This window comes from Leptidea sinapis, chromosome 14 (assembly GCF_905404315.1).
Source record: "Leptidea sinapis chromosome 14, ilLepSina1.1, whole genome shotgun sequence".
Taxonomy (NCBI): domain Eukaryota; kingdom Metazoa; phylum Arthropoda; class Insecta; order Lepidoptera; family Pieridae; genus Leptidea; species Leptidea sinapis.
The window spans coordinates 10411479-10425330 of NC_066278.1; the positions used below are offsets into that span (position 1 = coordinate 10411479).

A 13852-nucleotide genomic window follows, 5' to 3' on the forward strand; every position below is an offset into this window, starting at 1 on the left:
GCGTTCTTGTAACTACTACTACCTACGGTTTAATCAGGTATTCCACAACGCTTCTTACCTTGCAATAATATCAAACTTAACTAGTAACTCTCACAAAACATTTCTAAACTGAAATAAGTACCAGAGGTATTGGCAAAGTACTAAACTTATTAAAGAGCTGATTTAAAAATTAAGTAAATTATCAGTTAATCTCAATGTTGTTATCAAAACAAAACTCAATCGATCCATTTAATTATAATTTTTATCAGTTAATATCATAATTGCATAAATTTTTCGTGACTTCCAATCAGTGTATTTATGATTAGCTCTTACCATGATTTTGTTTATATGAATATTTTGTTTATACGAATGTAGATTTTCGAACGGCTTTCACAAGTTTAAGCCAAACCATAGTTATGGATTAAAATCCTATCAACCATTTTTCATTCCAAGATTTAAATCTGGTTTTTGAGTAAGACGTTCTTCTTTTAGTGACAACTTTAACGGTAAACCCCATGTGTCGGTATACGTCAGATCTTTGGTGAATCCCAATCAGAGGCGTGCATATTTTATAGGCAATGAGGCATGTTATACTTGGTAAATCAAGGACAGGTCTATCAATATTATAAAGTAATAAAGTTTCGTCTGCGAATATAACAATCTCACATTCTTTCGAGGCTGCATAATCATTAATGTAGAAAGGTCCTAGAATTGAACCTTGAGGCACGCCCATCCGCATTACAGCTCCTGATGAATGTTCATTATTAATTACTACTTTCTGGGTTCTCTTAGCTAAGTATGAAGTAATAAGATCAAATGATTTGCTTTTTATACCATAATAATTAGCTTAATAGTTAGTAGCTTACGGATAAGGATAGAATAGTCTACGCAATCAAATGCCTTCGAAAGATCACAGAATATTCCTACGGCGTTATCTGATTTCTTCTAAGCATTAAATTTGTGTCAAATCAACGGTATACCAGCATCAGATGTTGTACGATCTTTCGTAAAGCCAAATTGTTTAGAATGAAGGATGTTATTTCCAGAGAAATGGCTTAACAATTGATTTAATATTATTTTCTGAAAAATTTTACTAATTGTAGGTAGAACAGAAGTCCCCTGACTTAAAAACTGTTACAACTTTACTGTACTGTAGATAATCTGGAAAAAATTCAGTATCGCAACATTTATTGACATAATTGGGGAGCAATATTTTTGATTATCTTTTTATTTTTTTAGATGATTTCTAGGACCTTGGGCGGAATCGGCAGCAAACTGATCGGACGGCTTAACGTCAGAAGTATCTTTTTAACCGACTTCAAAAAAGGAGGAGGTTCTCAATTTATATTTCTATTTAATCTTTCTTCAAAAATTTCGATGAGAGATGTTAAATCGGTGTCTGGTAAAATTCCATCAAAGCTTTGGCCATAATTACATAATACTTACAGATTCAGTTAACTGCATTTATTTACCTTAGTTTTAAGTTCTAGTCATTAGTCTTAAGTTAGGTTAAGTGATAGCAAATAGGCAGGTTTTCCCAGTTTCCTGGATTTTCCCCCACAAACCATAGGTATTATTTCTAAGCAAAATAAAGTTTTATCCCTCAATAACGTATTGAGGGATAAAACTATAAGATAGGATATATAAGATAGGGTTGTAGAAATAAGTTTTCTGAGACCTACATATATAAGGCTTAATTGTTAATTGCTATAGGAGGTAGATTATAAGTAATTAACAAATATAGAAATATTTGGATGTATGTATCTGGTTTTGAGCCTCATTTAGTGTTTTGCATTATAGTCTCTTGCAGCTTTGAATCCATGGCCAATAGATTTAAATAAATAAGTATGATCCTCTCATTTCATATTGATATGCGAGGAATATATAGGTCAATAAACGGCGGAGTCCAGAAGAACAAGCTCTCAAGTCGATTAAAAAATAAAACATCTTCTTCGCACTTCGCTTTATTTCAAAATAAATCAACCAAATACACTGGTAGGTTAAAGTAAATAATTTAATAATATTCTGAATTTAAACACAACCAAAATAAATATAATATTTAAAAAAATAACAATATTTACGAACATTTCTCTTAAATATAAACACTTCTTTTATAAGAAATCAATTTGATTAACAAAATGGACCGAAATGTCAATACAGTAAAGATACGATACACCTAACGCTAAATTATAACTAGTAAAAGACTTTGGTACGTATATTAGTATCACAAATATAATATTCCATATCTACTACCGCAGTTATTTAATAAATAAAAACAAGCAAATTAAATTCTATTTCAAATGTTTGTTTTTATTGTTTTTTTTTTGTAATTTTTGCCGCCAGACATCCTTTATAGAGGCAGACTAGATATAATAAATAACCTTTACATCTCTCATATTCGGTAAGTAGGTCCTTATTACCCCCAAATGGGGCTTGTAGGTGACCAATTAGCGCTCTATGATAATAATGTAGCTAGAAAAGCCCTTTGGGGGTAAGTAATTAAAAAAAAACTCTTCACTCTTTTAAAAAGTTCGCGTACATCATACTGGCAATACACATCATGCATTCAGCCCAATGACAAAAGAGGTCGCTTCGCTATTTAGCCTTGTCTTCGTATGAGTATAATAGTCATCAATTTTAAATATCGAACGTCGAAACTCAATTTCGTTCTTGAAAAAATAATTAAAAAAAGGCGGGAATAGAGAACTTTTACTTGAAATATTGTTTGTTTTTGGGATTTTTTTATAATTACGTGCTAATTAGGAAAAAAACATGTGTTCTGCAAGTGATGAAGATATATGCTGCACTCCTGATTCAATGAAAACGGAAGCTGAAGCAGCAATTAACAATATTTTATTATTGTAATGCCAGTTTTTTTCTACTTACCTGACAATCGAGATGTAAAGCAGAGTAGTTAGCTCGGGTGGAAGCATCACTTTTTATACTTTTCTGTATGATAACACTTCACGCATGCAATTTTAGTGTTGATAGTTATCATTGTAAAATGGGAATGTTAAGGCACTTTGAAACCACTTGAAACAACATTTGAAGAACAACGCAATAACTTGAGAATCTATCTAATCTAACTATTAATTGTTTTGACTGCTACATCGTGTAATAAAATGACACGTTTATTGTAATGTTAATATAAATATAAATAAATATTTTGTTTGCTGGCAATGATGTAAAATTTGGAGATTGAAATGTTTTTTTTAAACCTTTTTGTGTCAATTATTTTATTAAATTTAATGCAAGTACAGATTTGTAAATAAATTTTATCTTTTTTATGGAACAGCAACAACAAACGAGCATTCTTTCGGGTCACCTGGTATGTGATCTCCCTTATAACACCAGAGGAGTCACAACAGAGGAGACGAGAGATTCAGAAAATAGAAAACACTTGGTACGTGGCGAGTGATAACCGAACCGGGACAACGAGGAGGGAGTCAACAGTTCTACCTATTGCGCCACTGACGAGTAAAACAGCACTCTCAGAGGCAGTATGAATATGTATCTAATAGTGGTCTAATAATGTCGAAAATATGTCGAAATATGTAATAATGTCGAAAATATGTCGAAAAGCATAGTTGACGTTGTCTTGCAACGATAGTTGATGTATAATTAAACACAAATCTACTTATTAATTTAACTTGTAACACATTCCAAAATGAGTAGCGGAAGTTTTTCACGTTTTGTTGGTACCTATCTAAAATTACCTCTTAAATTCATGTTTAGTTTTATCGCGATACCAACTATTGTTAATAAATAATAATATCAATTTTTATAAATATTTGTGGAATCAAAATAAATATTTCAGAATCCATTACAAGTATTGACTAGGTCTAACGAAATTATGAGAACAACTATTACGTAATTGTCTGCAGGGGGATATTTGACAATATTGATGTTGTGAGATAAAGTAACCACCTGCTAACATGTGAGCCCTGCTTCGAGTTTAGACAAAACGACTTACCTTAATGTTCAACTGAACTTAATTTATTACCACAAAACTATCTCAAAAACGAATATAAAACTATCAACACTGCAGGTATACAATATTAAAGCTATACAAATATTTTAAAATACATCACATATATTGTAACCCCCTTATTCATAATAGTCTAACTAAATAAATAGGCTAACTTAAAGCATTGCTAATTATCACTCTGTCTTTTTCTTTTGACCTAAGTCGGAATGAGAAAAAACACTACTTAGCGGCTGTTTTAAGTTAGCGGACCATTATGAATAAGGGGGTTAATCTAGAAACACACGTATGTATACATAAATAAAGATACATATAGATTCATAAATAGAGACAAATTTAAAACTAAACAAGACTAACCTGGTCGATTAAGAGAACGAATAATGCACTAACCCTTCTTCATAAGATAATGATAAAAAAATATTTCTGGCACGAATGTATGTTACTCTGATAACGGGCCTATCTCCAGTTAAATCTTTACAAAAATTTATATCATTCAGACAACAGACACTGTAGGTTCTTTTTGTAATAATTCTGCTAAAAAATAAAATGAAAAAATTAGTAGACTAATATGATGTCGGTAAATTTAAATCTTCAATGTAAGTCAAGCTCGAACCGATATATTCGAACATATTACAATATAGGGTTCAACTTAGGCTGGACCTATGTCTATTGAGCCCCACATCGCGGTCTGATAAAAGGAGTCGATGACATATATACTTCAGCCTGGATCATCGTATAGAAACTTTATCACTCTGGACATAATTATAAAATCCACGGAATACAATATCGCTAGCTACCTTGGGAACTCCAAAATAATCTAAGATAAAATGTAGCCTATATATACCAATCTATACAAGCCTGACGTGTGTCCAAAATTGTTGTTGATTTGTTAAGTAGTTAGGGTGTAAAAGCGTTAACAAACAAATTAATATCAGTAAGAATACCTATACAATATAAGATTTATTTAGCAATACTATGCCAAAAATAAGGAACTAGGGGCCAGCCCTTATCGCACTTCGAAGCTATCGCTAAACCCGTGGTAGGGGTATATCCCGCCCAGGATGTACTTGTAGTTCCCGTAGTGGTGGATGCGGTAGGTCCCGGAGGGTGTTCCCTGGGGAATCTCCCATTCGATCACCACGTGACTAGTTCCCAGAATCTGGGAGTTCCTGAACCACATGAACCTGAAATAGATTTTTCATTATAATAATTTTTTATTTGAGTAAATGCATGACTGTGTTTAATAAATTAAATGAATATGTGGTGCCAGCTAATACAACGATATAGCGTGGCTTAGGAGTGTTCCTAAACTAAAAAAAGACGTGTGGCACTCGGGGACTGCCGCGGTAAAGCTATTGCATAGCATTTTTTTATCAACTTATGCAATTTTAATTATTTATTTATGCAGTATTATTTTTTATAAAATTAATTTAAAAAAAAAGCAAACGGGAAGTGAGTAAAATTTAACTTGCAAGATTTGAAGACAGTCAACAGGACAGGTGAAACTAAATAAAAATGCTTGTCATAATAATGAAAATAAAAAAAATAAAGAAATTAAAAAAAATCAAGATGTACCCCAGGCTCGAACCCAGGCTGGGACCTTCTGCACAAAAAGCATACGTGATGACCGCAGTTCCACGGCAACTATACGTGCCGAAATATCTATATAGATCTAGTAAGTAAGTGTAAGGTTATTTTCGTTACGGAATTTCTGGATTCGGTCTCCACGCTCAAGGCCCGCGATAGAAGCTATGCAATAGCTTAAAAAAATGCAGTTAAATTTAAACTAAAAAATGTGCTGTTGAGTAGCATTGAATAACTCTCACTAACTGTTGTTCAATGTTACTCAACAATGATACATGATAATCATTAATGAATTAGAACAGCATACGTAAATCGTTTCTTTTTTCTAATAGTAATAATTCTAATAATGTTTAGTTCTAAGTACTAATAGTTTTGTTTAAAGTAAGTAGTAGTTTAGTATGTATACATAATTAAATGTTTTTTAAGCGCAATAACTGGCCAACAAACAGCTAAAGTTTGTCAAGATATATCAATAAGTTAAAAGTGACCTTATTAAATTTAAAATAAATAAATAATAAAAAAAATATTTTTCGAACGACAAACGATGTTGACGTAATGAATTAGAAATAGTATATTGTTCAACAATAAAAAGTAAGCGATTTCAATTTCATACACATGAGTTCACTTTCAATCATACTGTCTTCCAAGTGAAATACATAGAGTTTTAGACTACACCTACACAAAAAAAAAATATGCGGTTGAAGAACCCCGCCAATTAGAGACCTTTGCCCCTATTCCGTAATCAACAACAAAATATCTGAACTCCTCACCCACAACCGCAAAAACCTTGCTTAAAAATTGGCCCCCGCCTGCTCCATTGAATTTAAATTTAAATGAACTTGAAAACTGCAGATTTGTGGAGTATATGAATTCAACATTTGAAGGTACACATCTCGCAGCTATATTCAATTGCTGTTTTACCCGTCTTTTTTTCCGGACCAGGTAAAATAAAAAGGGGAAGTAAGTAAAAATATGAAGGTTATACGGCTATTCAAATCTACTTTGCTATAAGCTATAGTAATTTTGCAGTAAGCAATACTTCACAAATGCTGGTTCCATCGATGTTCTATCGATGCTGGATTGGAATTGTATGATACCTTCAAAAATTCTAAAGAATTGCTTGGGTTATTTTGTGACTTATCCAAAGCATTTGACTGTGTACAACATGAAAATTCAGTTCAATCAGGTTGGGAAATTATATCATTAGTGTTGAGGTAAATATCTTTTAAAATCATATTTGAGTTGTAAATGGTGTGAAATCAGCTTTTTCAGTACTCACTACGGGCGTGCCACAGGGCTCAATTTTGGGTCCCTTTCTCTTTCAAATTGACAATCATGAAGTTGTATTATTTGCTGATGATAAATCTTTACATTTAAAAGTTAATAGCAGGCAATTGTGTTTTGGCGTGCTGGCGACTGCCCAATCTAGGGAAAAAAAGAACGTCAATTATTATAAGAAATATTACGTACTTAGTCTCCCAGTCAGCGTCCGTAGCGACCACGACCCAGGCCTCTTCATCTTCTCTCTTCTCCACCGTGGCGTACCAGCGCCCGTGTCGAGGGCTGCTGCGGGGGTTGCCAGATACCTGCGGGTTCAATCAGTTAATTTATTTGGTTCTCTATTCTTTATGTAGCACGGGCGAGAGTCGCACCTCTTATATAAGCTAGAGTGCTAAGTTCAAGTATTCTTTATTCATTGTAAATTTTAAGTGGAAACTCTGCCCAAATACAGTTATTACAAGAATTGCGTATGTTTAAATAACCACCCTCTTACACATATCAGTTAAATAGTTCAATATCAGCAATACATACAAAAGTGACGGACACAACATCCCCGTAGCTGTACTCCTGTTGCGGCTGTTTCACACAGTCTCCGAACTCCTGCTTCCAGGGCGCCGCGTCCCACAGCACGGGCGGGACCAGTGTAATCAGCTGATCGCTGAAGTCGGGCGGTTCTGGACCTCTCTCCACCTCTGTACCCTGCACAATTTTTACATTGAGGCACAAAACCGCAAAATTTTGGATGCGACTATGATACAATCATAGACTCGGAATATACTAGCGTAGGCGATCTGACAGCCCGATGAGAATGTGTGCGTAACCTGGTGGTTTAAGGCGACACTAAATACCAGCGACCTTGAGCGATATGCGTTCACGGCTGCCGACCCGCCATCTATGTAACAAAGCCAATATTTTCAAAATTCTTGCGTGGAAAACAATTTATATGCTTACAATCCTCGTTATTCACTACTAATCTGAATAAATGAACCTACACAAAAATGTACAATTTATAAGAATAACTTTTCTGAGAGAAGTACCAAAAAAATGCGTCACGCCATACCAAAAAACTTGTGTAACTTCAAAAAATGTAGTAGTTCAAAAAGGCTCGGCAGTGTTAACTATAACCAACAGCAAGCGTTAGTAACCTACAAATAAGTCTTGAGGATATGTGTAACAGGATTAAGTAGTGTTCATAGCTCGAAATGCTATACTTTCACCACAAAACTTGTCTAAAAACACCATGTTTGCGCGTTTTCCGCTTACTCTTCGCCTTAATATACAAAATACTAAGGCCGAGATCTATAGCTTGCTTAGACTTTGCTCAGACTGTACTTAGTACTACTAAGCTTAGCGCAATCTTCGTTTTGGTATATATAGTCATTTGGCAGCTAAGATTATGCTGAAGTTAAGTTAAGACAGCCCAATAGAAAGGGTAGATAAAAATATTGGTTTTTATGGTAATAATATTTATTTACTTAAGGTACTAAATAAATCTATGACACGTTAAGTAACTTTAATTAATGGTTCTACTTGGGAGTACGCGGATCTCTACTATTAATTGGTTACAATGGTTACTCGGACCGGCCTTGTAATGGTTATAGACGAATGGTTAATGGTAACTGGGACCGTCCTGCTCAATGGTTATACGCGTACTGCTCGTATGTATCGGTAATAATGGTTAAAATGGTTACACGGGCCGGTCATTTAATGGTTATAGACGAATCGTTAATGGTAACTAAGACCGGCATGATCAATGGTTACCCGCGTTTTGCCTTACGGAAGTACACATGGTTATAAGAAATTAATTTTATCTACTAAGCAATATTTGTAATATAATGCTGTTCGATGGATTTACTCTGTTTTATTGAAATAAGTGGAAATCTATGAATGATTTATGCGAAATGCAGACTAGCTTAATTATTTTGAATAAGAAACGGAACCAGTGTATTATACGGGAATATTTAAACGTCGGAAAACAGCTGATAGGTGATGTTTCTTAGAGATGATTATGTTTATTTCATAATAAAGCAGGTTCTGACTGAAATGTTCATTTTCTTTAGCAAGAGTTTGACATACACGCGGACCAGGCTACCAGCTAGTATATCTATACCCAACTGCTTATTTAGACGTATCGCATCCAAAAAGGATGTAAATACTACTTAAAAAGAGGCGGCACTGCCTGAGTAAAAATCAAAATGTAGCTAAGTATGAAACGTGCTGTGAGATTTGACATAAGTTTGAAATAGTTATTATAATATGGCGACGAAGTATAATCCGGCTAAGTTTGAAAACGAGCGGTTGTTTTTAAAACGTATTGATTTCGACTATCTCCGTTTTTTACAAGATTATATCTGTCACCTATTAATCTATCAATGAATGCACGTTTTATACAATCACCTTTTTCTTAGAAAGTTTCACTAGCTGATCGCATGAACGTGAATCTTCATATTATCGCGACAATGTGGCAAAAACATAAGTTAAACCTCTGTAGAATTCAAACGTCTTGGTCACAATAATTACCTGTTATTAATAAGTATCGAAAAATTTGCTCAAAATATCATGAATCTCTTCACACTATACTAGAGTCATATTTGTCAAAAACTTCACGAAATCATCACTGTGCGTACGAATCGAAAAATTATTTGGATACTTATTTGCCAAACGCACCATAAGAAGTTTAACTGTTGTACGAGCCAATTAACTTATTTCGTGTTCATTAAACTCATTCATCTTTCCTCTCTTTCCCGCAATCGCACAATTATATAGCTTCATCTCGCATGGGGTTGAAGATACGCGAACTGTCGACTAGTTGATTGAATCGTTGATTCAACGCCCATGTACAGTTACCTTCCCGCCACCGTTAGAACCGCAAGTCATTCGTGAATCCGCACCGCAAATCAACTCATCACCGACCGCGAGGTTAGGCTTAAGCTTGCCGCATCAACTATGTGTGAAATATGTTTTACCGCAGCGAGTGCCTCAGCTAACATGGCGTACTTGTGCAGGTATATTTCGAGGGTGTGAGGCCCGAAGATCGTGGACGCCGCCTCGTACCGTTGCTCCTGTTAACAAACACCATATTCATATTCAGGACATTTTTGTATTATAAAAGAGAGCCATACGCGCCATTTATAAATTATGAACTCATGATTCGCTTGGAAATGTATATAAATCAATATTTTGATAGCTTTTTCCAGATATTTTTTAAGGACTCGTCTCCGCTGCGCTTCAACTAGATACCGCAGGCGTGGTCACAAAGTGCGGCAACTAATACTACGTCCCTACGTACTCGAGCCAGTCCCCCAACAATGTGCGTCGTTGACGTGCCACATGTTCTGTTAAACTTTGCTAATAATTGATACTAAAATGCCGGGTTACGTAGTAAAACTTTGTAAAAATAATACTAAAAGAAATATGAAAGACACTGGGATCACATATCACCAGTAAGTATTTTGTATTTTATTAATTTCAATGTAAAATAACACGAAGCGTATGTTACAAAATTTGAAAGATGCCATTGAGTGTCAAGATGCCACGCACATAAGCATCTAATAGTTGCCGCAATAAAACAGCTATTGTTCTCACATAGTGCGATATCTAGTATGAGCGCAGCGGAGACCAATCCTTAATTTTAGTTTAAAATAATTAATAAATCAATAATTTTCATGCTATTAAATGAATTAGCAAAACATGTATGCGACATAACACAATTTGTAACCCCTATATTATAAGTATTTAGTATTTTCTATAACATGTTACACATTTAAATAAAACACTTTTTAATGGATTAAAACGCGTGTAATTGTAACTGTGTATACATTAGATTTTGCGTAAAAGTTAAAATCTTAATATTATTCTGGTTTACCCGACGTTTCAAGAACTTTTCATATCTCGTTAACAGGTGGAATGCGGTTGAAATGAGTCAAGATAGTATTGGTCATAGTTTATACTGCTTCATCATTGTCATTATGAAGTTTAGCAGCATTTGTTGCCTCGGAGGTGGTATTTGCTGTAGACAGGCGATTTTTTGGCAAATTTTACTGACAGTGTCTTCTTCTTTCTTGTTATGTGTAGTTTTGGGTTTACTTTAGAGAATATTGGGACCTTATTACCTGGGATCCAATAAACATAATTAAAAACTAGATAATTTTACATCGCCGATCTGGAAAATATCTCGACATGTCGGGTTAATTAAAAAATAATTAAAATGTAACTTTTACGCAAACTCTAGTGTATACACAGTTACAATTACACGCGTTTTTATCCATCAAATAGTGTTTCATTTAAACCTATTTAATAACCATATATCATCTCAAAAACAAAAATCATGACGAACTCTTCAAAAACATATAAAATAACATTAAATACGGAACAAATAGAGTACGTTGTAGATTACATTTATTTAGGACAGTAAATTTCAGGAACTAATACTATGCGTAAAGAAATTGATAGGAGAATAGCAAATACTTGGATGAAAAATTGGTCCCTCAGTGAAGTTATGAAGGATAAGGGAATGCCAATTAAAGAGAAAAGAAAGGTTTATAATGTGTATCTTACCTTGCTTGACCTATGGTTGTCAGACATGGGCCCTAACCGAACAATTATTAATTATTAAATAAAATAAATGTCTGTCAAAACAGCATAAAAAGAAACGTAATCGGAGTTAAAAGAAGAGATAAAGTAAAATTGAAAGATATAAAAGGTATGACTAAGTTCAAAGACGCAAAATCAATATGCAGAACACTGAAATGGCGATGGATAGGACATATGTTAAGAGAAAAACAAGAAAAATTGACTAAAATAATAACCGACTGGTATCCAAGAGATGGTAGTAGAAGAAAAGGGCGACAAACTAAACGCTGGGAAGATGAAGTAAAAAGAGTAGCTGGGCCTAAATGGATCCAAATAGGGAAAGACAGAGAGGCGTGGAAATCTTTAGAAAAGGCGTTGGTCGAAAGACAAGCTGTTTAACATAACATATAATTTAGATTTAAGTTTAAGTTTATATTTAGTTAAGTATCATTTATAATATTTGTGAACAGGAATAAAGGCTTATTTTATTTTATTAACTAACCATGTCAAGTCAAAACGCAAATAGAAAATTATAAATTATGGAAACATCAAATTTGACGAATCGAATTAAATTTACAATATTGTTTAACTAGTGTCTTCACCTGATACTCCTCGTACGTTGTGATGTAATCTGAGTAGGTGTTGGACAGGCCTGCGATGACGACCCGGGGTGCTCCCGCAGCGGACAATACGCGCTTGAGACGTCGCCCCGACATGGAGGTGAACTCACCCGGTACGGCTGCGATATACAGCCCGCCGATACGGCCTATCGTCAGCGAAACTATCTGGGGTTGCCACGGGTACGGGAATTTTATCTGAAATAAATTAAAATAACTACCACATGAGCAGCTTCTTCTTCAACAAGCATCTATTGGTCATAGCCTGATATCTATACAGCCAACCTTAACTCGATAGTCATAGAAGGCAGTAATTTGCCCAAAATTCATTCCTTTAGAATTCTTTTTCTTGTCATTTCTAATATACTAGATACTACTGCCGCTTCGGAAACAAATGGCGCTCTGAGAGAGAAGAAATAGCGCAAGAAACTCTCAAAGTTGAGTCAAAGTCCGTATTTATAAGCATCGCTTTGAGTGCGCGCTAAGCTTAAGCGTAAGTCCACCGAAGAAAAGGAGATTAACAATTACTGTTGTTCGACTTTTTAAAATTCCAATACGTTGTCTGCTGTCACCCATAACTGTCACGCATCTAAAAATTCGTTTCGTAAAAAAAATATTGAATTAGGCGTTACTTTGCGGAAATCCATAATTATACAAATGATTTAAGTTTTCTTTTTAACGTGTTTCGCCTCTACACGAGGCATCCTCACGTGTCCACGTGTCCACATCCTCCGGACGTGTTGTCTCGCCAAAATGTGGCACGAGACTGAGATATCAGTCAGATTAACTAAAGAAAACTTAAATCATTTGTATAATTCGTTCCGTTTCTCATACCAAGACCGCATTTCGCATAAATCATTCACCAATTTGAACTTGTTTCAATAAAACTAATAATCAGATAAGTTTTGGATACTGTTATAATTTAGTATACTTTCTATTATTAAAGTTTATTTTATAAAAATCGACAATGTAGATACTGTGTTTAATGAATCGCGCTTGACCTTTTTATTCGACTGTCTTAGTTTTAGCTCAGAATAATCTTAGTCAAATGACTAGAAATGACAAGATAATAAAAGTTTGCCCTAATCTTGATCTCACTTATATTTTACGTGAGTCATCTGAGCAAAATTCAGATTTTACAAAATCAATAGAGCGTACTCAGGTACGCTCTATTGATTATCGTGTGAGTCTAAATATACTAATTTGTGTTTTTACAATTCACTAGGTTTAATTATAAAGAGAAATAATATATTAACAGAATAGACTTAAAATATAATATGATATGCAAGCACATAAAAGATTACAAGAGCGCGCGGGTGTGTGCGGGTGTTTGTGTGTGTGAGAAAGAGAGAGAAAAATGGAGTGTGTGAGTTCTGTGTATTCCTTTTTTTATGGAGTAGGAGGACAAACGAGCGTACGGGTCACCTGGTGTTAAGTGATCACCGCCGCCCACATTCTCTTGCAACGCCAGAGGGCTTGACAAGAGCGTTGCCGGCTTTTAAGGAAAGTGTACGCGCTTTTCTTGAAGGTACCCATGTCGTATCGTCCCGGAAACACCGCACAAGGAAGCTCATTCCACAGCTTTGTAGTACGTGGAAGAAAGCTCCTTCAAACCCGCACTGTGGAGGACCGCCACACATCCAGATGGTGGGGATGATATCTTAACTTGTGGCGAGTCGTGAGAAGGTGGAATTCGGCGGCGGGAATCAGGTTAAACAGCTCTTCGGAACACTCCCCGTGATAAATCGACGTCTCTACGTAACGCCAAGTGATCCAGCCGTTCGCAGAGCACTGGGTTATTCCTCTGGTGTTACAAGAGAACGTGGGTGGCGGT

General features: G+C 35.0%; 2 protein-coding genes across 3 annotated transcripts in view; both read right to left on the reverse strand.

The window, feature by feature from the left end:
- LOC126967959 (neutral ceramidase-like) overlaps positions 1–157 on the reverse strand; it is a 33544-nt gene extending 33387 nt beyond the window's left edge. Inside the window, exon 1 of the mRNA XM_050812683.1 lies at positions 59–157. The gene's annotated coding sequence lies outside the window, so the exon portion shown is untranslated. The remainder of the gene's footprint in view (positions 1–58) is intronic.
- Positions 158–1927: 1770 nt separating this feature from the next.
- Positions 1928–13852, reverse strand: part of LOC126967961 (neutral ceramidase) — a 46615-nt gene continuing 34690 nt past the window's right edge. For both annotated transcript variants that reach the window (XM_050812686.1, XM_050812687.1), the window contains 5 exons: positions 12004–12216; positions 9796–9891; positions 7361–7528; positions 7019–7134; positions 1928–5148 (listed from right to left, as the gene is read on the reverse strand). In XM_050812686.1, coding sequence (XP_050668643.1) covers positions 4971–5148; positions 7019–7134; positions 7361–7528; positions 9796–9891; positions 12004–12216 — 771 coding nt within the window. In that variant the 3' untranslated portion in view covers positions 1928–4970. The remainder of the gene's footprint in view (positions 5149–7018; positions 7135–7360; positions 7529–9795; positions 9892–12003; positions 12217–13852) is intronic.